General features: G+C 40.9%; 1 protein-coding gene across 1 annotated transcript; it reads right to left on the bottom strand.

Moving 5' to 3' along the window:
* Window positions 1-105: 105 nt before the first annotated feature.
* Window positions 106-26,357, bottom strand: OIT3 (oncoprotein induced transcript 3). The gene is made up of 9 exons (XM_038534306.1): window positions 26,226-26,357; window positions 21,161-21,535; window positions 20,282-20,389; window positions 15,523-15,645; window positions 11,296-11,418; window positions 9,422-9,582; window positions 7,336-7,751; window positions 2,551-2,650; window positions 106-961 (listed from the first exon to the last, which is right to left on the bottom strand). Exons 1-9 carry the CDS (start codon window positions 26,284-26,286, stop codon window positions 788-790), a joined length of 1,641 nt encoding a protein of 546 aa, XP_038390234.1. The 5' UTR covers window positions 26,287-26,357; the 3' UTR covers window positions 106-787.
* Window positions 26,358-26,682: the final 325 nt, after the last annotated feature.

The raw sequence follows: 26,682 nt of genomic DNA, 5'->3' as shown, positions 1-26,682 counted from the left end.
TAAGGGAGGGAGAATCTTAAGCAGACTCCATGCTGAACAAAGCCCAAGGCAGGGCTTGATCTCACAACCCTGAGATCACAACCTGAGCCAAAACCAAGAGTCAGATGCATAACCGACTGTGCCACTGAGGCACGTTGGACATTAATAAATTTATTAATATTTATTAATTGAATATATTTCACTTAATATAAAAATATCAAAAGAAAACGTGCAAGAGGAAAATCAAATAGTAATTTTTAGTACACACATATTGATAAACTTCCAAATCCCCTATAACTATTCTGTATTTGAATTGAAATTTCAGAGCGGGATGGGGGGGAGAAAAAGGGGGAAAAAAAGGAAAAGAAAAAAAATTTCAGAGCATAATTATTATTTACATATTTAAGTAATCATTGGATATTTAAGTCATAATTTCAAGCAACTATTTAATTTACTTTAAGTTTGTAGTTTGAAATATCATACCCAACTCTTGATTTTAGTGGTCCTACTGCATCCTATACTAGATGTTTTATTGTAGGAAAGAAATGTGGGAAGTGGGGTGAACTGCTACTCTCTGGCATCAGGAGGATGAAGCCCCATGTGGGTCAGGGCATCAGTAGTGAAGTGACCTCTCCTGACCCAGGGGCCAGACTCAGAATGAGTCAGTTCTGGGAGTCGGTCTAAACCCACAGTGTGAGGTTTAAAGAAGTGCCATGTTCTAGGGTGTTGACTGATGTTCTCAGAGGCCATGGGGAGAAGCTCCACAGAGGTGGGCAGCCCAAAGCCAGGAGTTGGGTGTTGGGTGCTCTTAGTCCTCCCAGTCGATGCTGATGGGGCCGCCTGTCAGCATCTGGCTCTGTGGACCAGCTGTGTCCTCTCCATCCACTGCCTCACGACGCATTCTCCGGTGGCAGCCCTGGGCACAGCGGGAATGCTCGTCCAGCCGGCCACAGACGAGGACCTGGCAGTGCAGAAACACTTCCTGGAAAGACCATAATTATAATTAATAAATATAGTGACAACAGCTGCCCCTTTCTGGAAGCCAGATGCTGTACCAGATGTTTCATATATAATACCTCATTTCATCTAAACAACAAACCCTTTGAGGTAGATGCTGGCATCCCCATTTTATAGATGAGGAAACCGAGACCTAGTTTAGAGAACTTGCCCAGATTCACACCATTCATCAGGTGGGCACACACACTGAGTCACGTGGTGATCTAACCCTCACATGCACAGCTCCTGCCTTTGCGCAGGGACAGACCTTCGAGAAGGGAACACCTAATAACGTTAACATCCTCATTCTTCACTTCAAGGTCTAGGAAAAACATCGGTGCTCACATGCTTCAGTGTCAAATAACAAGTCCTTTGTCCAAGCTTCTTCCTATAAGTTACCTCCCAAAGCATGCTGCCTACTTGATGAGGCCATCATGGTTAGCAGCTGTTCTGGAACAGTGATGTAACTGGAAAGGACATGAATTCACTTAAATGCAGCGTGGAAAAGATTGTTGGCTCTTAAACTTCCTTTGGTTTAAATGTTTCAACAGCTCTACTGAAAAAACAAAACAGTCTCCACCTTAACATACTATCTACAGCCTCTTATAACCTCTGTTGTATGTATACTTTTAAAAAAAGTAGCATATTCAACATGCATGTTAACTGTTATGATAAATGATTTTTAATTATCTTCTTTTTCTATATTTTTCATTTGAATAACTGCTTAATATTGCACTAATTGATATATAGTAGCCCTGTTTGGGGGCTTTTTCTCATTCTCCATGTAACAATGCTCTATAACATCCAACAAATCTTGTTTCTCTTCTTTTGCTTGTTTTTGAGAAATTGTCAGAATTAGAATTTTTAGATAAAAGAATATGATGATTTTATGGCTGTTACTACATATTATCATATAACTTTCCAGAAACTATACCCATTTATACTGCCACTGTATACTTTCCCCTATAACTCTGCAAAAGCACTGTGATTTATAATTTTTATCAATTTAATATGCATAAAATAGTGTCTTATAATTATTTTGACATTTTAAGTAGTTTTCACTGGACAATTCACTCTTTGCCTATTCTGTGAATTTTCTGCCCATATCCTTTGCCATATGACTACCACACAGGCTTTTACAACCATACCTACCCACAACAATTTAAAATTATGATCCTATGTCTGGGTGGCTCAGTCTGTTAGGTGTCTGATTCCTGATCTCAGCCCAGATTTTGATCTCAGGGTTGTGGGTTTGAACCCCACATTGGGCATAGAAATGACTTATATAAAATAAAAGTTTTATAAAACATAAAAGAAAATCAAATTATGACCCTATATTATTTTCTTTGAAAAAACAACAATTTTATTGGAAGTGAGGCAGATAACTGTGTTAATACCTTCATGAAGGTAGGTATTAAGCTTCTAGCTGGCCAGTTCTACAATGTTTTTCATAGAGGTAACACAGATCCCTACTGTGGGCTCACAGAGAATGTCAACAAATTGGCAAACCAAGAAAGGACGCTCAGGTCTGGGGGTGGGGGTGGGGGTGTTACAAGGTAAAGGTGTTCAGCTCACCTTGTGGTCTTTGCCCACAAACTTGAAGACAGGGACCTGGAAGTGCTTTGCTAGGTGGTCCCGTGACGTGTACTGCTTCACTGAGTCATCTGAAACACAGCTGAAAGCAGGACAGGAAAGCACATAAGGACTTGATCGTTTCAACAGAGGTGGAAAAACAATCCAGACCAATGTGTTTGGCCCAAAGAGAGGCTAACTGGGTGGAGGAGGCTGGGCTGCATTCAAGCTTTTCGAGAATGAAGGAAAAATGAAATTCCCTCCCTGCAAAGGCATCTTCAGGTACAGCCCTGCTCATTAATACTGCCTTTCCCATCTCTCATTCTCTGTACCCACAAGCTGGGCACAAGGATCTTGATATGCCAATGCATTGAAGCATTAGCAACAGCAACCACATTTATTTCAAAGATAGCTTTTGAAATGAAGACATCTTTGAAAGGCTGCATTTTCATTTGTAACATATCGCAGGAATCCTGTGTTCACATACTTGATTATGGGGTTGAGAAGGCTTTACTTAATTAGATTTCATAAATATTTATTGGACACCTAATATACACTAACCCCCGAAGGAGGCTTAAAGGTGAGCAAATCCCAATTTGTGCATCACAGAACTGCATAAAGATTTAAGTTCCAGAGGGAATAACTGGTTTTATTGGGAAAGTTCAGTCGCCTGCAAATTGCTCTACTTCTTCTTTCCCCAGATTTAATGCTAAGTTGTAGTTTGATAGGGTTTTGAGGTTTTCATTTCATGTCTACTGCTAACAGTGACTCCTAGGCTCACCTCAGGGTTAGCTGGGAAAAAGAAGTGTTATTGATTCTTGATTTTGAGACCAAGGTTTAGTATTTGATGAACATTTTCTCCTTACAGGCTAGGGATTACACTTGTGTCATCTTTCCCATTCTGAATTTTAAAAGAACAATTTCCACCCCCTGAATGTATTTTCCTTTTTCTGGATACCTAATAGTTCTTGTTTACCAGGCCAGGAAAAAAACGTAGGGATCAGAAATAAAAGTCTATGAAACTGGATCCTTGCTCCACATGTTTACAGACCACTTTCTAGTTCATTGCTAAGTGCTATTTCAGTGCAGTTGAAAAATCCAATAAAGTTGTTTAAAAATAAGGCATTGTTATTTATATTACCCCTAGTACCATATTCCCCTGAACTGAATAGGATCTAAATATATAACACGGTTTCTGTTATTTCTTGTATTTATGTACTCATTTTCATTTTCCTGAGGTAAAGTTAATTTATATCATCTTTTGATTATGTTCTATAATAAATACCTATCATATATCTAGTCTGTGCAACACACTCTGGCTGGGAGCTGCAGAGGATATAAAGATGAATAATATGGTCTGTGATGTCAAGGAGTTTATAGTCTGTATCTAGGACAAAAATGGTAACATGATATTAAAATGGCTCTTTTTATCTAAGTGCCTCACCATTTCCAATTTATTTATACCCCAAAATACCATTGTTTTTCTTTAAAAGAAAAAAAGAGGAAGAAAGAGTTGTTTCAGGGTGATATATATTACAGAACCCAGGACAAATTCTGGCTCTTGAGTTGGTGTTTGCTTTGATTAGACAAGGCTGGTTCATCACCTCCAAGCTCCTGTGTTAAAAGAAAGTAATGATGGTATAGGATAATCCAAAATAATCAATCACCCAAAAGTTGTCCAGTAATTCACTTTGGCATTCAATAAATTTCTTTGTCTGGAGGTTAACTTTCGAATTCTACTTTGCCTTCGCCTGTATTGTTACTTTGTATTTTCAGAGCACGTGCCAGCCAAAACTGGAGCGACCTCTTGAATGAGCTGTGTTAAATATCAGGGGGAAACGGCCTGATTTAAATGTAAGCCGAGGACAATGAATAATCAAACAATTTATAAATGTAAGCACACTGCATTATGTTTATTTTAGGGTTCTGGACTTGCCTCAAATGATTATTATGATAAATGTTCATTCAATAGTTCATCTGGCAACTATTCAATGGTTCTTAGTATAGGCCAGACATTGAGAAGGAAAGAGAAGGAAGGGAAATTTCTAGCTCAGGGTGGAAGGAATCAAAGAAGGCTTCATGGAGGAAAGAAGTCTTGCTGAATCTGGAAGGAACAGTAAGACTTAAGCTGGAAGAAAAGGGGAAGAAGAGGGCACCTGGGTGGCTCAGCGGTTGAGCATCTGCCTTTGGCCCAGGGCATGATCCTGGGGTCCTGGGATCAAGTTCTGCACCGGGCTCCCTGCTGGGAGCCTGTTTCTCCTTCTGCCTATGTCTCTGCCTCTCTCTGTGTCTCTCATGGATAAATAAATCTTAAAAAAAAAAAAAAAAAAAGGGAAAGAAGATTTCAGGCAGAGGAAATAGCAGGTGGGATGAGGAGGGTGTAAAAGACAATAGAGTTTATAAGAACAATAGAGTTAGAGTAGTTCCCTTTGCTGGGAGCAGAAACTGGAGAGGGCAGAGGGCAGAGGGTGAGGTGAGGTGAGGTGAGTCAGGCTCAGAGTTAGATTTTATCTTGAGGAATTCTCACAGACACCCTTCTGGTACTATCCATAATTGTGCTAGAGATGGGACTATTTGCCTGTTTACTAAATAGACCTCTGCTGCTGCGTTTTTGAGTTCTTGCCTCTGGCTTTTATGCATTTTAATTTCTCCTGCAGCTCTTTTTTGTTGTTGTCATTGTTGCTTTTCCGTATGTGCTAAGGGCTACAAAATTAAATAGTACAGCTTCTCAGAACTGTCTAAAATTGAAAGTATATAGTCCTTAACTGAGCATCTGAATAACAAATACAGAAATAAACTTTACAAGCTCTACAGAGATTGTAGATTACATGTTTTTTTCCAGTGGGTTATGATTATACATTTACTTTTCCAAAAAGTAAATACAGGAGTAGGAGAAGACTCTTGGAATGAAAGAAATGTTCCCTATCTTGATTGTAGTGATGGCTTCATGAATGTATACACCAGAACTTACCAAACTGTACACTTTCGATGTGTATGCTCATTTGTATGAGAATGGTACTCCAATAAAGCTGTAAAAAGAAAAAAAAAGAACCCGAATCTATTCCCCCCCTTAAAGGAGATCCATTCCTTAAAAAAAAAGAAATAAAACATGATACTTCTACTATTCATTTTAAAACCTTGTAGAGGTAACTATAAGATGGCAAGAAATCCAAAGAACTACAGACCCTTGTGAGACCTATTACTGGCCATCCAAAGAAGAGTGAGAAATTTTCCGTCTTCCGAAAACAAGCTAAGGAGGCTATAGAAATCTGAGGCTAGAAGTATTCCTGCTGGTAAACAGTGAAATTTACCAACCAAAGGAAATCAAGACTCATTAAAGGTTTTCAGCAGGGATTTGAGTACATATATATTTTTTTTCTAATTTTTAAAATTTATTTTCCTTTTGACTGGTTACCCAGGGACTCTGAGAGCTGAGATTTGAGATTTGGGATCTAGGGGGTTATTGGGAGGCTGTTTTAGTTGTGAGGTGAAAGGTTAAGGCCTGGAATTAAGATGGTAAGAGTAGAACAGAGAGAAAAAGTTTGGGGTACTGCGAGTTCTACAAAAGCCTCTTAGGGGATCCCTGGGTGGTACAGCGGTTTAGCGCCTGCCTTTGGCCCAGGGCGCGATCCTGGAGACCCGGGATCGAGTCCCACGTCAGGCTCCCGGTGCATGGAGCCTGCTTCTCCCTCTGCCTGTGTCTCTGCCTCTCTCTCTCTCTCTCTCTGTGTGACTATCATAAAAAAAAAAAAAAAAAAAAAAAAGAAGAAGCCTCTTAGTTGATCCCATGTACTTCAAGGTTGAACATCACTGTGCAAGAGATTGACAGTAGCAGGTGGAGGATGCTTGTGGTGAGAGATCCAGTAGATAAAAACTAAATAGACCTTTCAGAGTCCATCAGGCCAATTCGCAAAGGGCATGACCCATGTGGTGCTCTTGTCAGACCATTTCCCTTTCATTGAGCTGCAGGTCCTGACCCTACCTGAGCTATGTCCCATCTGACATTGAGAACAAGGAAGAAATTGATAAGATTCTCTCATGAGTTTGGGGTTTGAGTGTAATTTTCCTGGGAATATAAGCAATGGGTGTGACAACTGCTAGGCTTCCAATGGTCCCGTGGGATGCACAGTTCTCAATCCAGGGATCCTTAGGAAATAAGGAAATCTCCTTCGTATAAAACAAGAAATCAAAAAACAAATTTCACTTGACCTTTCTTCTAAAACCTTCCAAATATTTCCTCTTTCTCCCTCACTACCAAGCTTCTTAAAAGAGGCATCTACATCTGCTGCTTCCACTTCCTCATCCCCTTGCACTTATCAGCCTTCCACCATGCTCAGTATTCATGCTCTACCCTCTTTCTGAACAGGTTAGTCAGTCCTGTTTCAAATAGAACAGGGATGACTCTTGTTCCCTTACCTCTAGCCCTCCTGGGTCTGATACACATTTCCAACTTGACTGAACTTCTCTTCCCATGTATGCTGTAGGCCTTTCCAATTCAATACTATTATACAGAATTATCATATTCAATATTTCACCTCGAATCTGCTCTTCTGCTTACAGCCTTCCGGGTTAATGGCATCTAGTTGGTCATCCATGCCAGACCCCTTGGAGTTATTCTCGATCCCCGCTCCCTCACCAGTTTTTACCTCCAACGTCAATAAATGGTTTCTGAGCCAATTAGGAGCTCACAAAAGTGTCCTGTTGTTTTAGGAAACGACCAAGTATGCTTGTGCGCTCAGAAGTCGGATGTGAACTGGGGATAATAAATCATGTAAGCAGCATAATTACCCATCCTGGATGAGGTAGTACTTCAGGATCTCATCGATCTTGGAGGTGGGGGTGGCAAAGCAGCTCTCCACCAGGCTCTCTAAGCCATTCACGTGCACCACAGGCTCAATGCCAAAGTAGAGGGAGTCTCGAAGCTTGAGGGTGGGCAAAGCTTCCCGGTAAGGCTCCTCAAACTCATTGTCCTTGAAGATCTCCAGAGTGAATGGGAAGATTCCATGACTTCGGCCCATGATTTCCAATGGGGCATTTCGAAGGTTGGGAACATATCCTTCGGAAATGGTGTACAGGCGTGGAAACTCGCAGGTCACCGGGATCAGCAGTTTGCTGGTTCGGATAATAATATCCCCGCTGCTCCCTGGGGTCTGCTTGGGTAGGCCTGTCACGAGGTTGCTTGCCACAATCTTGTCATTTACCACCTGAGCCAGGCCAGGGACAGCAGAAGAAAAAGATTTTATGTCTATTTCTGTAGAGTTCCCCCTCACCCCCCCATCCTACCTTCCCACCCCAGCCCCCACCCCACTCCACTCTTGACTGTCACATTCTCCAAACTTCTATTTACATCAAAACAATTAGAGATTTGGTTGCTGAGGCCTGAAGCCTTAAAAACAAAACAAAACAAAACAAAACAAAACTCCTCTCTTTTTAGCAAGATGTTCTGACCGTTCAGAGTTTTATATACTACTTCATGGTCAACCCACACATTCCTTTGGAGTATTACTCATTAAACCTGAACTATGCAGAATCAGCAAATTCAAAGCTCTGGTATTTTAGGAAAGAATGGCTTCTTCACATCATTTTTTTTTCTGGAATCCTAGACCTGCTGATCAGGCTGCAGCCTGACCTTGTGCTGAACTCATCCACAGGCAAAGCTTCGGCTGCCACATTTAGGCAGATGACTTTCAGCTCTTTATCTCCAGCTTTGTCTGCTCCCCCAGGTGCTAGCAATTCCAACCCACCACTGGGCATTTCCACTTGATTATCCTCAGATACTACAAACACAATTTGCCTGAAGTGGGACCCCCTTCTCCTGAGATACCACCTCCATGTCTTTCCCCAAGTCTAATTAGCTCTCTGATTTTCTCTTCATCAGATTCAATAAATAAATATTGGTGTAACCAAATGGTCGCAAGAACCTCTGCCCTGATCTCCTGTATCCAGGTCTCCCCGGCTTTCTTTTCTATCATCTCACACACTTCTGATTTCATCACAACAATACCAGAAACCTCACTCTATGGAACAAAGCCCAAACGACTCACCCTTGCACACAAGGCAGAGCTCTGGAAGCATGGTCATCCCCACCCTCCACCTCCAACTTTTCCAGTTTCCCTTTCCAAAGTGGGTTCCTTGCCAGTCAGTCTGCCCCGCCCGTTCACTCGGCCCTAAATAGTCCCATATCTGAGGCCGGCTCACTTGTTTCCCCTATGAAATGCCCTCTCTTTTCCTCTCTGTATAAGCCACACCCAGGCTTCCACCCCAGGTCAAGTCCTCCTTGTCATGACTGCTCCAGTGTTTGTCCTTTCCCAGACTGGGACAACACCTGTCACCTGTACCCCTGTTTCTTATTTCTTGTGTGTGTTGTCATCTCAATACTACTGCTTGTGTCCCCCAAAATTAGGAATCTTATTTCATGTATCCCTTAGACTCCAACGCACATTCTTGGATGAGGGAAGCACAAACCTCTTCCCTCTACCTCAAGTTCAACACTTGAGTTCATTTGTTACCTTGTAAACGAACCTTCATCTATATCAGTTGCTTTCTTTCAAGTAAAATAATTGGTCAGAGGAGATGCAACCAGCCTGCCAGTCCTGGTGCTGATGCGCTCAGGAAAATGTCTGCTCATATTGGGGAGATAGGACTATCGAAGAACAGAAAGAGCAGAATTCTTACCTCCCTTGCTCACGGTGCCAGGACCACGGTAGAAGCTCAATAATACATGTGTTAAACGAATGGCAAATGGTTTTTTGAGCTCCATCCTTTCATGCGGAAATATTTCATCTATGACAAGCCACATTGCAGACCTTTGTCCACTACCTCCCAAATAACTGGCTTTTGGTCATTCCCCAAGAGTCCTCCAGGAAGAACCTACATCAACCACTGTGCCACATGTCTTGAGGGAGAAGAGGATGTTGACATGGGTGCCATTGGACACTCCTCGGCAGGAGGTGTTGGTCAGGAAGAGCTCCAGACCGCCAACCAGGTCCCTGGGGATGCTCACTTCAATGGTATTCGACTTGCACAGCACGGGGACTGCGGCGGAAAGGGGGTACTGTCAGAATTTGGAAATCTGAATGGGAAGAAGGATAAGGAAGGCTTCTAGAAGAAATAATTTTACCCTCACACAACTTGAGCTTTTTGTTCTATCCTCAAGGAAATTTGTGAGGCTCAAAACAAGCTGGTGAATAAAACCAGGACTCCTAACTCCCCGGGTTGTGGTCAAATAATTGCTCCTCAAATACATTGATTCCCCACTGAGGAAATATTGCATTCAAGTTTCGATTCAACATTTATTTCAAAATATGGGTAGCATGGTTCCATGAACTGAACCACCTAAAGGATTAACTTTTAGCACAAAAAAATTTATTGGCAATACAGAAAAAATACTGCTTTGATATAGGCTTAAATTACATAACAGTACTGCTTTGACTTTACCATTAATTATGTCTCATAAAACAGAGGTAATAAAAACAACGTTAGTGCACTTGGGGAAGAGTTCCAAATTGTCCTTGCATTGTTCAGTAAACCATAAATGCTGACTATAAATTCCACTTGAACTTAATATGAAAAGGATTGCTTTTCTTTAGCATTCCTGTGTTCACTTTCCCGGCTCTACAAATACCCTAAAAGGAATATTTATGGGTACTGTCAAAAAATATGTGAGGATATATCAACAATGACAGTATAAAGAAATCAGAGGTAGATGCTCATTAAATATTTGCTAGATGAATGAGTTAAGATTCTGGACATAAATTACTAGATTTCCAGAAAATAGTTCTCAGAGGGTTGTTGATGCTCATATTGTAATTGTAGGTAGAAGAATCAGTTTCCTAAGACTTTCAACTTAGTTTCACCACCCAAGTATCTGTTAGAAAAGAGATGAACTACATCAATGTCTAAGGCTTCAAAATGAACTACCAGTTGTACTACTAATAATAGAAATTAGAGAAAAAAATCACAAGTAAAAAGCAAAGGAAACTGTACAATCCAGCAATCTCATTTCTGGGTATATATCCAAAAAGAATTGAAAGTAGTTATCTCAAATAGATACCTGCACACACCTGTTCATAGCAACATTATTCACAATATCGTAGCCACAGAAGTAACTCAAGTGCCTGTCAATGGATGAATGGCTAAATAAAAGGTGGTATATATACACAGTGGAATATTATTTAGCCTTATGAAGGAAGGAAATCCTGTCATACACTACAACATGGATGAACCTGGTGGATGTTATGCTAAGTGAAGTAAATCAATCACAAAAAGACAAACACTATATGATCTCACTTACATGAGGTGTCTGAAGTAGTAGACTTCATAGAAATAGAAAATAGATAGTGGTTGCCAACCATGGTGGGGGTCGAGGGAGAAGGAATGGAGAATTGTTGTTTCATGGATATAGAGTTTCAGTTTTGCAAGATAAAAAAATTCTGGAAATCTGTTGCATAACAATGTGAACATATGTAACACTACTAAACTATACATTTAGAATTGGTTTAGATGGTCAGTTTTTTGTTGTATGTTTTTTTAAACCACAATATCTTTAAAAAGTGAAGGAAAATTAACTTTTTGGTAATATTTTCTTAGAGAGCTTCTCTTTTGAATGACCCCAGAGTAAAGCTATAGGGATACACACTGCTGAAAAAGCTGATATTCTAAAAGATGAGAATTTTAACACACTTGAGTGAGGAAGGCAGGGAGATTTGTGTGGAGGGGGAACAGAGGTTGAGCCCATCCATGTACTACCTTGGCATGTGTGGTTATCCTCAGATAGCACCAAGCCCCGGGGACATTCACATTGATAGCCCTTCTCAGACACCAGGCACAGGTGGCTGCAACCACCGTTGTTACTGTGACATCCTTCAATGTCTGCAATAAAACCAAAAGAAAAGGGAATGATCCTGCAGGCCTCTTCCCTGAAAATTCTGGTTCTTGGGATAGCACTTGGCATCAGGGAATACACCTGACTCATCACAGTGTCACTGGGGCCTAACTCAGTCACTGAGTCATGTAGGGAAACCCACAAAAAAATGTTTATTCAATGTGATAGCTGCAAAGAGCAATCTTACAACATCCAAAGCTCTAGCCTCTTCATCTGGTCATTTTGTAGAATGTCCTTCAATCTGGATTTGTTTGTTTTTCTCATGGTTACAGTACAGTTTTGGGGAGGAAGACCCAAAAGTCATTTCTTAACTGCTGTAACATTTAATGTACCCATTTTGAAATTTTATAGAATATTACAAATATAAAGGAGACTGACAAAACATAAATTCAACTAGACTAGCTAGATGGATCATTTAGTTATTGCCAGTTGGTCGGATTGCCTGGGATATATGTTTTGGGCTGACAGCACACTATAAAAATGAGGCCTGGATAACACACTAAGAGGGTCTACTCTATCAAGCTCTTTGCTACATTCCTCTTTCGAGGCAGTTTTTAAGTTTCCTTTTAAAAAGTTTTGCATTTTTTGAGGGCGCCTAGGTGGCTCAGTTAGTTAAGCATCCAACTCTTGATCTTAGCTCAGGTCATGATCTCAGGGTCATGAGTTCAAGCTCCACCAAAAAAAAAAAAAAAAAAAGTAAAAAGTCTTGCATTTTCAAAAAGCATACTCAACAAGTGGACAAGAAAAAAGGATTCAACTGAAAACTAAAGAGACTACCATATGATTTCATAGTTAGTAGAGAAAAATTAATGACCTTTGTGGGCTCTGGAATTATCTTCTAGGTCAGGAGTCATCAAACTCTGGCCTGCTACACGCCCTTGGAAGTTTTACTGGCACACAGCCACATCCATTCATTCACCTATTGTCTATGAGGGCTTTCTCACTACATGGTAGACTTGAACAGTTGCAACAGATTCCATTTGATCTGCACAGCCTAAAATGCCTACTATTTGGCCTACATAGAAAAAGTTTGCTGCCCCTGTTCTAGGGGTAAGATAAATAAAGGGGATGCTTTTCAATCATCTCAGCTGCTTAAGGAAAGATTTGAACTGATTTCCAGTTATAGTTATAATTCTCAATAATTCTCAGTTCAAAAATAGTAAAAAAAAATTAGTTCTTTGGAACATCAATAAATTAACTGGGGATGAATTAACTGGGGTGAAACATATACAGAGTGTAAATTTACAGTGAATTAATCCTTGCAAAACTTAAGAAAGATTAGGCTATGACCTGTTAATAAATCTGGATACTTAAAAATGATAAAAGTACTGCTATGGGTTTTTAAAAAGCTGAAAACGACATATAACAATGTAGATGACAGCATAAAAATATACTATAAAATGTTAAAATCAACATTAATAGGAATTTTTTTTCCTAAAAATGATCTTCCTGGGGCAACTGCGTGGCTCAGTCTGTTGAACATCTGACTCTTGGTTTTGTCTTTGGTCGTGATCTCAGGGTCATGAAATCGAGCACTACGTAGGGCTCCACACTCAGTGGGGAGTCTGTTTGGGATTCTCTCCTTCTCCCTTTATCCCTCCTCCTGCTCACATATGTGCTCTCTCTCTAAAAAAAAAAATAAATATTAAAATGAGTACATAAAAATAATCTTTAAGTCATTTAATTTCTCTGTGTCTCAATTTCATATTTCATATTTCAATCTTTGTAAAAGGAAGGAGTTGGAGTCAATGTTCACTTAGGGTATTTCCAAGCCTAAAACTGCAAAGCACAAAAATTGAAATACTAGGTTGGCTTACAGGACTTAAGTCTTGCATGAAGGTATTCCAAAATGTTTGGATAGATCTGGCAAGTGGGATTGTGGGTCACTTTAGTTATCTTTCATTTACTACTCCAATATTTTCTTCTATGAACATAACTTTCATAATGAGACAAAATAATACAAATTACTTAAAATTAAAAAGAGCCACTTTTTAAAAAAAGATATAATTATTTTACAGACTAACCAAAGATTAGTTGGTTAGTCTGTAAAAACAATTATGTTTGAACTGTCAATAAAACTTAAGGTTTCAGGGACACCAGGATGGCTCAGTCGGTTGAGAGTAACTCTTAATTTTGGCTCAGGTCATGATCTCAAGGTTATGAGATGGACCCCTCCATGGGGCTCCTCACTAAGTGGGGAGTCTGTGAGATTCTCTCTCCCTCTGCCCCTTCCCCCTCTCCCACTGTGCTGTCCTCTCTCTAAAATAAATAAATAAATCTTTAAAAAATAATTTAATTTAAGGGTTTCAAATATAAACCTTAACGCTAAAGTATAACTTATGTACAAATTTTATCCTCTGTGAAAACACTTTTCAATTGTGACTATTAGGTTTTAAAATTATATGAGGATTAACAGTAATACTTCCAATAAAAAGCTCATGAATAATTACAAATGTTCCTCATGGAACATTTTAATATTCAAATATGCAAAGATTATTACATAAAATAATTAAGATTTAAGGAAGATTCAGGACATTACCTGTATTCGATAAAAATTAAAGTACACCTAGTCTTGTTATAAGGGACAGTAATTTAATATTCTGGCTAATGGTCCTTAGTGAATAATGCAAACTTGGTTGCATAGAATAAATTGTGGGAACTAGTCATAATTTTTCCTTTTGGGGTAGTATTTTATTATATTGACTATAACTCGAATAAAGTGAACTCTTATAAGCAGTATTATACCACAAATTCAATTAGTCTCAGGGACAAATCATATGTCCTCTGAAATAATAATAATTAAGCCATTTATCTCTTTATATAATCTGCAAAAAGGTTTTTTTTTCTTCTTTTGATTCCTCAACTCCCAACATCATGAGATTCAGACTTAATTAAGTAGAAATGATGACATTTTAGTTTTGATAATTTGCAAGGGCAAATGTGCCTTACAGAAGGGACATTTTCTAAATTTCATATTGTTGTCACAAATTTCAGCTATTTGACATACATTACAAATTATTTTTATTACTTAATCATATAATATGTACATAGCATTCCTGCTATTAAAAATAGATAATGTGGGGTCCCAGTTGAACACATGACTCTTGGTTTTGGCTCAGGTTGTGATCTAAGGGTTGTGGGATTGAGCCCCGTATGGGGTTCCACACTCAATGCCAGAGTCTGCTTGAGATTCTCTTCTTACTTCCCCCCCGCCACCCCACTCATGTTCTGTCTCTCTCAAATAAATACATAAATAAATAAATAAAAACTTCAAGAATAAAAGATAATGTTACTTATTTCCCCCAAAGTGTATTAATCTCCAATAAATGCAAAGCACAGAGGGGGTAAAAAAGGCTTCATGTGAACTAGTTTTCCAAACTTTCAAGATGGTAAGACTCACCTAATGGAACTTGGTAAAAACACAAATTGTAAGGCCCATTTTGCCCCACTAAACGAAGCTTCCAGGAGAGAAGCCGGGGAAGAGCCAGGTGTGAAAGCATCTGGGTGATTCTTCTAAGCAGGAATGTTTGAGAAACCAATTTTGCTACCACCTCTATTTCTTGCTACTCCAGGTATGCTCTGGGATCTGCAGCAGAGGTGTCACCTAGAAATTATTTAGAAATGCATTCTCTCCCTGACCCCAGACCTTCTGAATCAGCATCTGCATTTTAAAAAGATCCCAGATGATTTACAGGTATATTAATGTTTGAGAAACACATAATATCCTATTTTTATTTCCCAAATCAAAACAGATCAAGAGTCTGTAGAGCCTGTGACTGACTGTTGATCCTGGGACTGTGAGTTCGAGCAGCATGTTAAGGGTAGAGATTACTTTTTTTTGTTTTAGGTGGCTTTCTGCCTCTTGCAAAATGCAACAACTCCTTCCTGTTAAATCTTGAAGATAAAATCAACACTGAATTCTGCTTGCAACATTACCGTCCTCAACATCGGTGAACCCCTTTTGTCATTTTTTTACACAGCCCAACCTTGACTCTTTTCTAACATTGGACAGTTTCATGAACATCAGTCAAAGAATAAGTCAATGGCTTAGTTCGAGCTCTTGATCTGAATCCCTTCTTGGCCATTCTCACCTTCACATGTCTTGCCATCACTTCTTAGCACACGGCCAACCCCACACTCACAGCGATATGAATTTTTCAGGTTTACACAAATCTCACTGCAGCCACCATTGTTTTGCTCACATTCATTTTCATCTGTAGAAGAGAAACCACACCATTTACATACTGCTGAGCAACACAATCTTTTCCCAAGCCCCTTAGCAGAATCTTCACATTTTCAGAGCCTGTTGATACAACTCCTTTGCTATAATCCTTATAATTACTTCCATCAACTTGATCTCCTCAACCAAGTTATTTGTCCATCTGCCCTCTGCTGGAGTACAAGGCACTTAGTTGTTTGCCAATTAATTCCCTTCTAAGAGCAAAACTGAAGGGAAATGATGTTTCTTTTGTTACCTGGATTCACCTTTTCTTTTCTTTTTTTTTTTTTTTTTTTTGTATTGGTGACTATCATTTACTCCAGTGAGTTCCTGAAGATTTGCTAAATAAATATAGCCTTATAAATCAGACTGTGTTTTAAATACATCAAAGGCATTTACATCACAGAAGTAAATAGCTGATAAAATTTTGTGTGAAGCAGTCTTCTGTTATAACATGAACAACTGCCCTTGAAGTCTATTTTAAATATGGGAATATTCCTACACTGTACTTAAGCAAGGATTGTTAACCTTTTAAGAATCTAATGAAGGATATGGACTCTTGCTATAAGAAAATGCATAGCTGGGAACAAATGTCGATCCTCTTCCTTCTATAAGGAAAGGGAAGCTTGGGAACTAAATGTATCATAGCTTGGGGTTGGGGTTTGAGGGTTGGGATTTAAACACCCACGGGGTGACAGAAGGCATGGCCTTGGGCCCAGAGGAAGTGATGAGCTGCAATTGAAACCTTACTTAAATCCAGGACCCCAGAAAAGATATCCCCACAATGAATGGAGGAGTAGAACTTTGCCCCAAGGCCCATGGACGCAGTAAGCAAGCTCTCTCTGAGGCTCTAGGGGAGAGAAAACCCTTCATGAACAACAGGAACCCGAAGTCAGGCCTTGCCACGGGTGAAGTATAAACTTATCTTAAAGCTGAGAAATTGGTATAAAATTGGGCCTGGACCAGGGCACCTGGGTGGCTCAGTGGTTAGACATCTGCCTTTGGCTCAGGGCGTGATCCCAGGGTCCTGGGATTGAGTCCTGCATTGGGCTCCCTGTGGGGAGCCTACTTCTCCCTCTGCCTGTGTCTCTGCCTCTATCTCTGTGTCTCTTATGAATAAGTAAACAAACAAATAAATTTTAAAAATCTTTTTAAAAACTTGGCCTGGACCAATGAAGCTTCTATGATACCTGATAGAAGCATCTGAAAAACTGCTCTGTAGTCAAACTTCCACAAACCAGGTGGTCAGAGAAGCTCCACAGAAACACAATTACAACAGAAGGTGGTTTGCCACAAAACACTACACAGGAGGAAATGATCCACCATGAGAATGACTCAGCAAGATTACAAATGGGAGGCTTTGAGCTGGAGATAACAGAATAATCCAGAAAAATCCATGTTGCAAGGATTTTAAAAATCACTAAACAGGTAGAAGAAAGGATAGTAACCAAGATAAAGGAGCGTGCAAAAAGACAAGGCAATGAGATGAGCCCTGGGTGTTATACTATATGTTGGCAAATTGAATTTAAATAAAATGAAAAAAGAAAAGAAAAGACAAGGAGGAATTGAAACCAAACAAACATAGAACTTGTAGAAATGAGAAATGTAGTGGTTAAGAGTAGATTCTTCATTGGAGCCACTACTGCCTGGAAAGCGGTTGCAGCTCTCCCAGATGTGGCCACACTCTGTTCCAAGCTTGGACAATTTACCTTGAGACCGATTTTTTCTTTTTTAATGTGAGAGAGTAATACCCTTCTACTGACTTAAGCTGTTGTTACTTGGGAATTTATTATCATTTACAGCCTTAGATACTCTGTGTCCCAGCAATTCCACTTTTATGGGTATGCTCTAGAGAAAATCTCACACGTGGAGAATCATTTTAATGTAAATTTTAAGAACATAAAAACAACACTCTGTATTGTTAGGGTACGTACAAAAATGATAAAAGCATAAAAACATGCACCAGAAGAATATACACTGACTTCACAATAGTGATTACCCCTGGAGGATGAAATAGGAAAATGAAAAAGGAGATGGAGTGAGATGGCTTTATTTGTATTTGTAAAATTTTATTAGAAAGAAAAAGGAAGGGATCCCTGGGTGGCGCAGCGGTTTGGCGCCTGCCTTTGGCCCAGGGCGCGATCCTGGAGACCCGGGATCGAATCCCACATCGGGCTCCCGGTGCATGGAGCCTGCTTCTCCCTCTGCCTGTGTCTCTGCCTCTCTCTCTCTCTCTCTGTGACTATCATAAATAAATAAAAATTAAAAAAAAAAATTAAAAAAAAAAAAAGAAAGAAAAAGGAAAAAAATGAACTATAGTTAAATCAGGGTACATGATTTATATAATTTTATCATCCTGGCCAGAAATCCTGTAGTATTATTTTCCTTTACTCTTCTCTCTGCCTGAAAAAATTTACATAATTTAAAATAAAGAATTAAAATTGTTACTTTTAAGAAAAAATAAAGGAAAACTGACATAATGCACATTAACACAAAACTTTGCCTTTGATTTTAGGGAATTCATGACCCCCCTGAAATAGACAGACCTTAGGTAGGAACTGGGGGTTTTCCCCTATGCACTGCTGGGCAACAATGTTCAAGATAAATTGTTAAGCAAGAGATGTGTATGATATGTAACCTTTGGCATAAGGAAAGGGCAGTAAATAAACATATATATTTGCATTTTTTTATATCTGCCTGAAGAAACCCAGGGAGCACACATAAGAAAATAATATAAGAGGGGCGCCTGGATCCCCAGGTCCTGCGATGGAGCCCCACATTGGGCTCCCTGCTCAGCGTACAGCCTGCTTCTCCCTCTGCCTGCTGCTCCCCCTGCTTGTGCTCTCTCTCTCTGTCAAATAAATAAATAAAATCTTTAGAAAAAATATAATAAAAGAGTTTACCTGAGATGGGGTTGGAGAACAGAGAAATACCACAAATGGAGGACAGAGAGCTAGACATTTCATTGGATACTTTTCATGCTGTTTAATTTGGGACCCATTAAGGCTGAGGGGCACCTGGGTGGTGGGATCAAGCCCCATGTAGGGCTCCACACTCCTGGAGATTCTCTCCCTCTGCCCCTCCCCCATTGGCGTGTATGCTTTCTTTCAAATAAATAAATATTTAAAAAACAAAAAATAAGAAAAATCCCAAAAGCTGAATGATGAAACAAAGCCTGCCTTAAAATGACATCAAATATTTGCCAAGCACACTGTGTAGGTGTGTTTGTGCATGTGTGTGTGCATGAGAGAGACAAAGACAGAGACAGAGAGAGACAGAGACAGAGAGAGAAAGACAGAGTGAAGGAGGGCAGGAGGGTGGAAGAAGGGAGGTTGGGGAAGATTACAGGAACCATCCTCCCCTTTATCCCAAACCTTAGCATTAAATGACACAAAGTCCATCACATAAGAGCCCTAACAGTTGGTATGGGGGGCATAAACATGCTCCATAGGATGGTCCATGGGGTTCATTAAGGAGGCTGAAGAACAAAAGCTTTTCTAAAATAAGAATCTTTTTTATATACTTTTCCATCTAATCTCCATTCCATTCTGACCAGTTACTATTCCTCTTGAGGAGGTGGGTATCAGCCAGTCCTCCCTTTCTCTCTGAGTGTGTTTTAAATCTATTTGAATCTGAATACAAAAGGTTTCATAATGGGAAAAGATATGATCTTCATTCTTGGGTTTTTCAACTCTATTTTCTTCCAATTACAGACAACAACACATTTACAAGGAGACAACTTTAGATTTCCTAGAAAATATTCTGACTCCCCTTTCTTGTACTCAGAGAAACCGTAATCATTTCAGTGAAGCCATAGAACTATGTCCTTAGATAATTCTAGATCAAAGCCACCCAACAGAAATACAAAGCAAGCCACATAAGTAATTTAATATTTTCTAGTAGTCACATTAAAAAATTCTAATAATACAAAAAAAAATTCTAATAATACATTTAATTCAGTACATCTAAAATATTTCATCTCAATATAAAATCATTATTAAAATTATAGAGATATTTTTCATTCTTTTTTGAATGAATCAAGTGTATATTTTATACTTATAGCACATCTCAATTTGGATGCTAATTTTGATTGGAAATACTTGATCAGTATTTAGTCATAAAATTTACAGTTGGTTACTCAAGTTGTCCCAAACATTTTTAATTTTCCAACAACTGAGTCAAGCATCCGTTTTTATATTAAAATTAGGTAAAATTACAGGGCACCTGGCTGGCTCAGTGGTTAAGCATCTGCCTTTGGCTCAGGGCATGATCACCACATCAGGCTCCGAGCCTGCTTCTCCCTCTGCCTATGTCTCTGCCTCTTTCTGTGTGTCTCTCATGAATAAATAAATAAATAAAAATTTAAAAATTAGGTAAAATAAAATTTTTTTCAGTCACACATCAAGAGCTCCACAGCCACACACAGCTAGGGTTTGCTGTACTGGACTGTGCAATTCTAGACTGTTCCTACACACAATATAAATTTAGTTCAGTCATGAACTAAAAAGGCAAACCCCATTGTAAGTGTTTAGAGACACAGACTAGATAAACTACAGAGCTCTGACTCAGGAAGTTTTGAGTTTGTCCTTTTGATCTAATGGCCTGTTTCCACGTCAAGATGAGTTTCTTACCGAGGCATGTCTGCCTGTCGGGGCCTAGCACAGTTCCCGGAGAGCATGTGCACTCACTGGTGTCCACACAGCTGCCATGGCAGTCTTCATCGCAGATGTCATAAAAATCTGTGGAAGGATGAAGCCAACTTTTCATGAGGGGTGAGGACCAGAGGGCACTTTCATTCGTGAGGGAGCCTCACGAGTTCAGTCATGAAGTCTGAGTTCCTGGACAACATCAAGAGAGTTCTCATTGTTCAGGGTCTATGTAACCCAATGGAAAGAGAGAGTGCCTGGGACATCTGTCACTCAGATCAATGATTCTCAACTTGAGATCCATGGGTGATAGAGTTTCTTTCTTTCTTTTTTTTTTTTCGTGATAGAGTTTCTGCAAATTTAAAACCTCACCAAACGTGAGCTGGAGATTAAATAAATATTATGCCCCACTCTTCTATGTACCATGTTTTCTTTAATGCCTATAGATTTTGGTGGGATTAACACAAAAATTCATTTTAAAATATTACTGATCTCAAATTCGCTTTTCTCATTACATATCATTTTTAAGAATCAATGGATACTACGCACGACGGTACCCTATGGGTGTCTGATACATATTTTAAGAAAGGGTCCTCCATATTCAAAAAGGTTGGAAATCCATTATCTAGATAACCCAAGTCAATATCCCATTTTCTAATGTTTTGTTTGAACAGAACAATGACAAAATAAAATAGAACTGACCAGAGTCATAGCTCCTTTCCCTCTCACAATCTGAAGTTATCTGGGGCCCTAAATCAATGTTATTCAGACTGTGAAATACTATCCTGAATTTCATAGCGCATTTTTCTGATGCGCTCTATGGCCCTCACAGGGGAGGAAAAGGAGCACAGAGAAGGTACTCACGACCACAGTAGACATGAAAACAGACACTCGGCTTGGTCAGACGATACACATAGTAGCCTCCCGGGCAAGCCTTGACCTCCACTGTGGTGTTCCAGAGGCAGCAGTTCCCATTGAAGCTTGCACAGGCCTGGCGTTGCACAATGCCATCACCCTCAAGAGGGTGGCTGCCATTGAGCCAGACAGGCGCATGGGTTCCACAGTGATTTTCCGGTATGCAGAAGGTGGGCATGGCATCCCCCGCCATGCCTGTGAAGCGGTACCACTCCCCATCCACATGGTTGTCACATAGAGGAGAACCTTGAGACTCATCCAACTGATGGTCAGTGTTCCTCCATGGCTCATTCAAACTGATGTAAGCAGAACAAGGATCTAGGGCTGGGAATGAAAAGGCACCTTGTGATGTCTCAAACTACAATGGCAGGAGCCTGCTGAGTCCACCTTCTTGGTCTTACATTTTAGCTGTTTTTTTTTTTTTTTTTTTTTTAAAGAAAGAAATAATCTAAAATCCCCCTCAAATTGACTGAAACAGGTTTTATAAATGCCTTTTACAAAATTATTTCGAATCTGTTTAAGGGTTAGTGTTACTGTTGGACTAAACTTTTTATCCAGAGTAATCATTTGATAGAAGGATAGTTGATCAGACCAAGGGAGGTTAGGATTATAGTCTCACTGAACTCGGTAGCTCTCAGAAAATATTCTGAATATTGTGTTCACCTGGAGACTATATTACACGAAAGTATGGACAAACCTGGTGTCCAGAGAAAAGTGACCAGACTTGGAAGGGAGTCTAAAAATTACTAACTGGGGAAGAACCTGAGAACTATAGTTTGGAGGAAAAAAAGACTGAAGAGCATGCACCAGTTCTCACAAATCTAGGTTCTCTGTTATAAAAGCAAGAACAGACCACTGGGGGAGCACATTTTAGTTCAGCTGTGGTATAATGGAGAGGCTGTATCACAGTGTTGTAAGCTCTTCGTCTTTGGAAATTCTCAAAAAGTGTTTAGATGGTCATTTGTACGCCAGACTGTAGATGAAATTTTGCACTATTGGAAAGTTTGTCTTGTTAATAAGGTGTATAGCTCATTCCACTGAAAAGGAAAATGCCTCTGGCAGATGTCTGCTGTTTTGAAATATACAGCATATTGGCAAATTATTACCAAAGATATTCTCTAAGTGAATGTCGGTACATTTGCCATCAGCTTATTGAAAATATGAACTTTGTATATAAACAATCAGCCATGGCATCACTATTTATAAGAGAGCCTAATTTCTCAAGCTTGCATTTTTAATGCGTAAAATCACATGGATCTTATAAAAAAAAATTATAATGACTAAAGACACCAGTATCCCCAATATTCTCAGTTTCCCTCAATTTCAGGGAAACATTGAATTAATATGGGTGGTTTGTCCTTATGAAGACTCTATAAAGCCAACAAATTCTGGAAAGGAACCCTAGCCAGAGAGTACTATCCTTTGTAACACACATGAGGCCGACTTGCCTGACACTGTAGGCAGGGAATTCACATTAAGGCCGATACATTTTATAGGCAGAAAATACAGTTTTAGCAGATACTGCGTGATAATTAAATGTGGATGGGCCATGATCATAAAATTTAAGTTGTCTAGAAAGTATTTTGGATTTTCCCAGTCTATGTTTCAAACTCCAGTTCACTCTCTAAATTCAATCACGTGTAGAGGAGGGTGTAGCCTGGTGCTAATGGTCCCGAAGAGAATATGACGGTTTGGGACAGGAAATAAGTGGGCTATGGCATTTTCTGGAAATAACACATTTGCAGAGTTGCACATGGCAGGAGACACTCTCTTTCTTTTACAATGTCCCTGAGAGAGGTGCCTGGGCAGCTCAGTGGTTGAGCATCTGGCTTCAGCTCAGGTGGTGATCCCAGGGTCCTGAGATCGAGTCCCGCATCAGTGTCCCCACAGGGAGCCTGCTTCTCACTCTGCCTACCTCTCTGAGTCTCTCATGAATGAATAAATAAAATCTTAAAAAAAAAAAAAAAGGTCCCTGAGATATATCCCAGCTGTGCCCTAGACCATATCTGATGTCACTTGAGGGCAGGAAATGTCCTCAAAGAGACTGTCTCTCCTCTCAAACAAGAAAAATTCTCTCATCTGTCCTCCCAGCTGCAGTTCTCTTCAGAAGCCAGGTTTCCAGGGCAATTTCGCAGGTGATTATAAATTCATAGAAATATTTGGTTGATCTCCTTGGCTCTAATTTTACAAGAAATGGTTAGGTACTCAACTCTTAATGGCTTTTGCAGAAATCCCTAAACCTCCCTCAATAACTATTTCATGATTTATAAAGTCTTTCCTTAAACTTAACTGTCATTTCTTGTGCTCTCTGTTAAAAGTTCACTTCCTCTCATTGAAGGGGGACTGATGGCACAAATAGGTGACAGGACGTCATCGACTATCTTCTGTAAAATAAATATATTTTTTAAGTCATCCACGCAATATTTTCTAACATAAATAACCGGTCCGTCTGAATAGCCCCTTCAGTCCTCTCATACCCAGGCCCGGGCAGGCTCGCCTCAGGGTCTCGGTGCCGAGCCTGGAAGCCGGGACCGGGCGCCCCGCGCGCTCCCTAACTGGGCGGTCCTCCCGGAGGCGCCAGCCCCGCCCTGCTGTCGGGCCGGCCTGGGGGCTGCTCGGCCTTGACCGGGTCCCGCAGGGGCGCCGCTGTGTGTCCCCCAAGGGCCGTCGGTGTGTGTCCCCCAGGGGCGTCGGTGTGTGTGTCCCCCAGGGGCGGCGGTGTGTGTCCCCCAGGGGCGTCGGTGTGTGTGTCCCCCAGGGGCGTCGGTGTGTGTGTCCCCCCGGGGCGTCGGTGTGTGTGTCTCCCAGGTGCGTCGGTGTGTGTGTCCCCCAGGGGCGTCGGTGTGTGTGTCCCCCAGGGGCGTCGGTGTGTGTGTCTCCCAGGGGCGTCGGTGTGTGTCCCCCCAGGGGCGTCGGTGTGTGTCCCCCAGGGGCGTCGGTGTGTGTGTCCCCCCGGGGCGTCGGTGTGTGTGTCTCCCAGGTGCGTCGGTGTGTGTGTCCCCCAGGGGCGTCGGTGTGTGTGTCTCCCAGGGGCGTCGGTGTGTGTCCCCCCAGGGGCGTCGGTGTGTGTCCCCCAAGGGCCGTCGGTGTGTGTCCCCCAGGGGCGTCGGTGTGTGTGTCCCTAGGGCCGTCGGTGTGTGTGTCCCCCCGGGGCGTCGGTGTGTGTGTCCCCCAGGTGCGTCGGTGTGTGTCCCCCCAGGGGCGTCGGTGTGTCCCCCCAGGGCCGTCGGTGTGTGTCCCCCAGGGCCGTCGGTGTGTCCCCCAAGGGCCCCGGTGTGTGTCCCCCAGGACCGGCCCCTCGCAGCCAAGTGCGGAGCCACGTGCGGAGGGACCCTGCCCCTCTGGCCCAGCCCAGCAGGTGGAGGCGACTCGGCCCCTCCAGCTGGGTCCTGAAGCTCCGGGTGCCCTTCCTTCCCTCTCCCTCCGTCCCCCTCTCCCCCTTTGCTTTCTGCTCCCTCCCCTCCTCTCCCTCCCTTCCTCTCCTTTTCTCTCCCTTCCCCTCTCCTCCCAGGGTAGGCCCCCTCCCTGCTCCCCAGCGCTCAGAGTTTCTCTTTATCTCACTTTTGGCGTTGAGTCAAACATCCTAGAAGGGCTACAAAAAAATTAATAAAATAAAAAAGGTCTGGGAGGGAGATCTATGATGGGAACAAGAGGTACTAGAGGAAGGGTAAGCAATTAAAAATAAGAAGAAAGGGCAGTGGAAGTTGAGGGGTGGTGGGGGGCAGCCTTTGCTTAGGCAAGTCTTGTCTAGTTATTGGCAGCAGATACAGCGTGATTAAACTTAGTTCAAGACTTTTTCTAATAGACTTTTTTTTTTTTATGTTTTAGATTTAGGACATACTTGAGAAAATAGTACAAAGAGTTTCCATATACTTGGTGCCCAGTTTCCCCTGTTATGAAACACCATACACTGGGGTGGTATCTTTTCCACAATTAATGATCCACTAGAGATACATTATTATTAACTCAAGTCCATAGTTTAGATTTCCTTTTTTTTCTTGCCTGTGTCTTTATTCCAGGATCCCATCCAGGAAACCATATTACCCTAATTTTCACATCTTCTAGGGTCTCAAAGTCCATTTTTAATAGGTATCCTTAAAGGTGTTAGAGCAAGACCTGAGTTACCCTGGAGAAATAAATTGGGGTCAATTAAACAGAGAAATGCCAAAGTGCCAAAAAGCATGGCTCTGTCCATCTCAACCTTCTCTCACTTCCAATTAGAACTTAAATTCTACTGGAAAAAGGAGAAATGTGTTAGTAACTGCAATTGAAACTTTGTTTTGCCTTGTTGGCCACTTTTGTGCCAACCCAAAAAGGGAAAGAGTTTAAGATTCTATGCAAAAGTCATATTTTTCAGATGTCCAGACCGAGAAGTTTGATTTATCCAGATCTGTGCCTTTCATGGGGATAGAGCTTTCATTCAGTGCTTGGTATTCATTAAAGAATAAAAACTCTGGGATCCCTGGGTGGCGCAGCGGTTTGGCGCCTGCCTTTGGCCCAGGGCGCGATCCTGGAGACCCGGGATCGAATCCCACATCAGGCTCCCGGTGCATGGAGCCTGCTTCTCCCTCTGCCTGTGTCTCTGCCTCTCTCTCTCTCTCTCTGTGACTATCATAAATAAATAAAAAGAAAAATTAAAAAAAAAATAAAAAAAAATAAAAAAAAAAGAATAAAAACTCTATCCTCAACTCTAAAAATTATATTTCTGCTTTCAAAGTTGGAATTATACAAGTGCCTATAATATAAAAAAAGTTGTAATTCTTTTTACATGTACTCCAAGAAATATTTAGCTAGTGGAAAGCTGTTGGATATGGCAGGTCCATGGAAATTCTGGATGTCCAGGCAAGAGGCTAATCGGAACATGAAACAGAAATTCTATGAAAATATATCTATTGTAGGTATCATAGATTTTTACACTATTCTAGAACCAGTATTTAAGATACTGGAACCTAACTCTTAATCTGGACATAATAGCAAATTCCTACAACAAAAAGTTCGTTGTGCCAAGACTCACCCATTGGTGATACAGGTGTGATTGTGATGAAGAGGCAGGTGAGAAGCAGGAACTGAAGCATCCTTCTGGACAAGCCACCAGAACAGACTGGAAATCCTCTTAATTCCAGTTGTCCTTTGTCCCTTTCTTTTTCAAGCGCTTAAAAAAAAAAAAAAAGGGCCACTAGGCTCTTCTGAAAAAAGACTTTACAGTACTGGCCGGTGCTTTATCAGAGGAAGAGGATGAATGGGATAAGGTGTTCATTGCTCTGGCCTTGACCCCAGATAGAAACACTGCTTTACACTGTCAACAGGGTTACTGATATTTTTCTTTAGGGGGGAAAGAACCCATCACAATCCCTCATCCTCCTATTGTTTTCTCCCAAGAATTCCCTGCAACAAGGCCTCCAGTATCTCATCCAGAAGGGAACTCTAACTGAGGGATGTCCCCTCATGTCAAAACCTTGTTTTGTGACTTC

This window comes from Canis lupus, chromosome 4, assembly GCF_011100685.1.
Source record: "Canis lupus familiaris isolate Mischka breed German Shepherd chromosome 4, alternate assembly UU_Cfam_GSD_1.0, whole genome shotgun sequence".
In the NCBI taxonomy this organism is placed as follows: Eukaryota; Metazoa; Chordata; class Mammalia; order Carnivora; family Canidae; genus Canis; species Canis lupus.
The sequence above is the reverse complement of the archived record's forward strand: the minus strand, read 5'-3'. Positions and strand labels throughout refer to the sequence as shown.

Excerpts from the sequence above, each read along its gene's own strand:
- OIT3 (XM_038534306.1), bottom strand. The coding sequence starts at position 26,286 with ATGCTTCAGTTCCTGCTTCTCACCTGCCTCTTCATCACAATCACACCT. Across the intron at positions 9,583-11,295 it reads GGATAACCACACATGCCAAG|TCCCCGTGCTGTGCAAGTCG; the intron begins GTAGTACATGGA and ends TTTCCGCCGCAG. Across the intron at positions 962-2,550 it reads TTGTGGGCAAAGACCACAAG|GAAGTGTTTCTGCACTGCCA; the intron begins GTGAGCTGAACA and ends TGGTCTTTCCAG.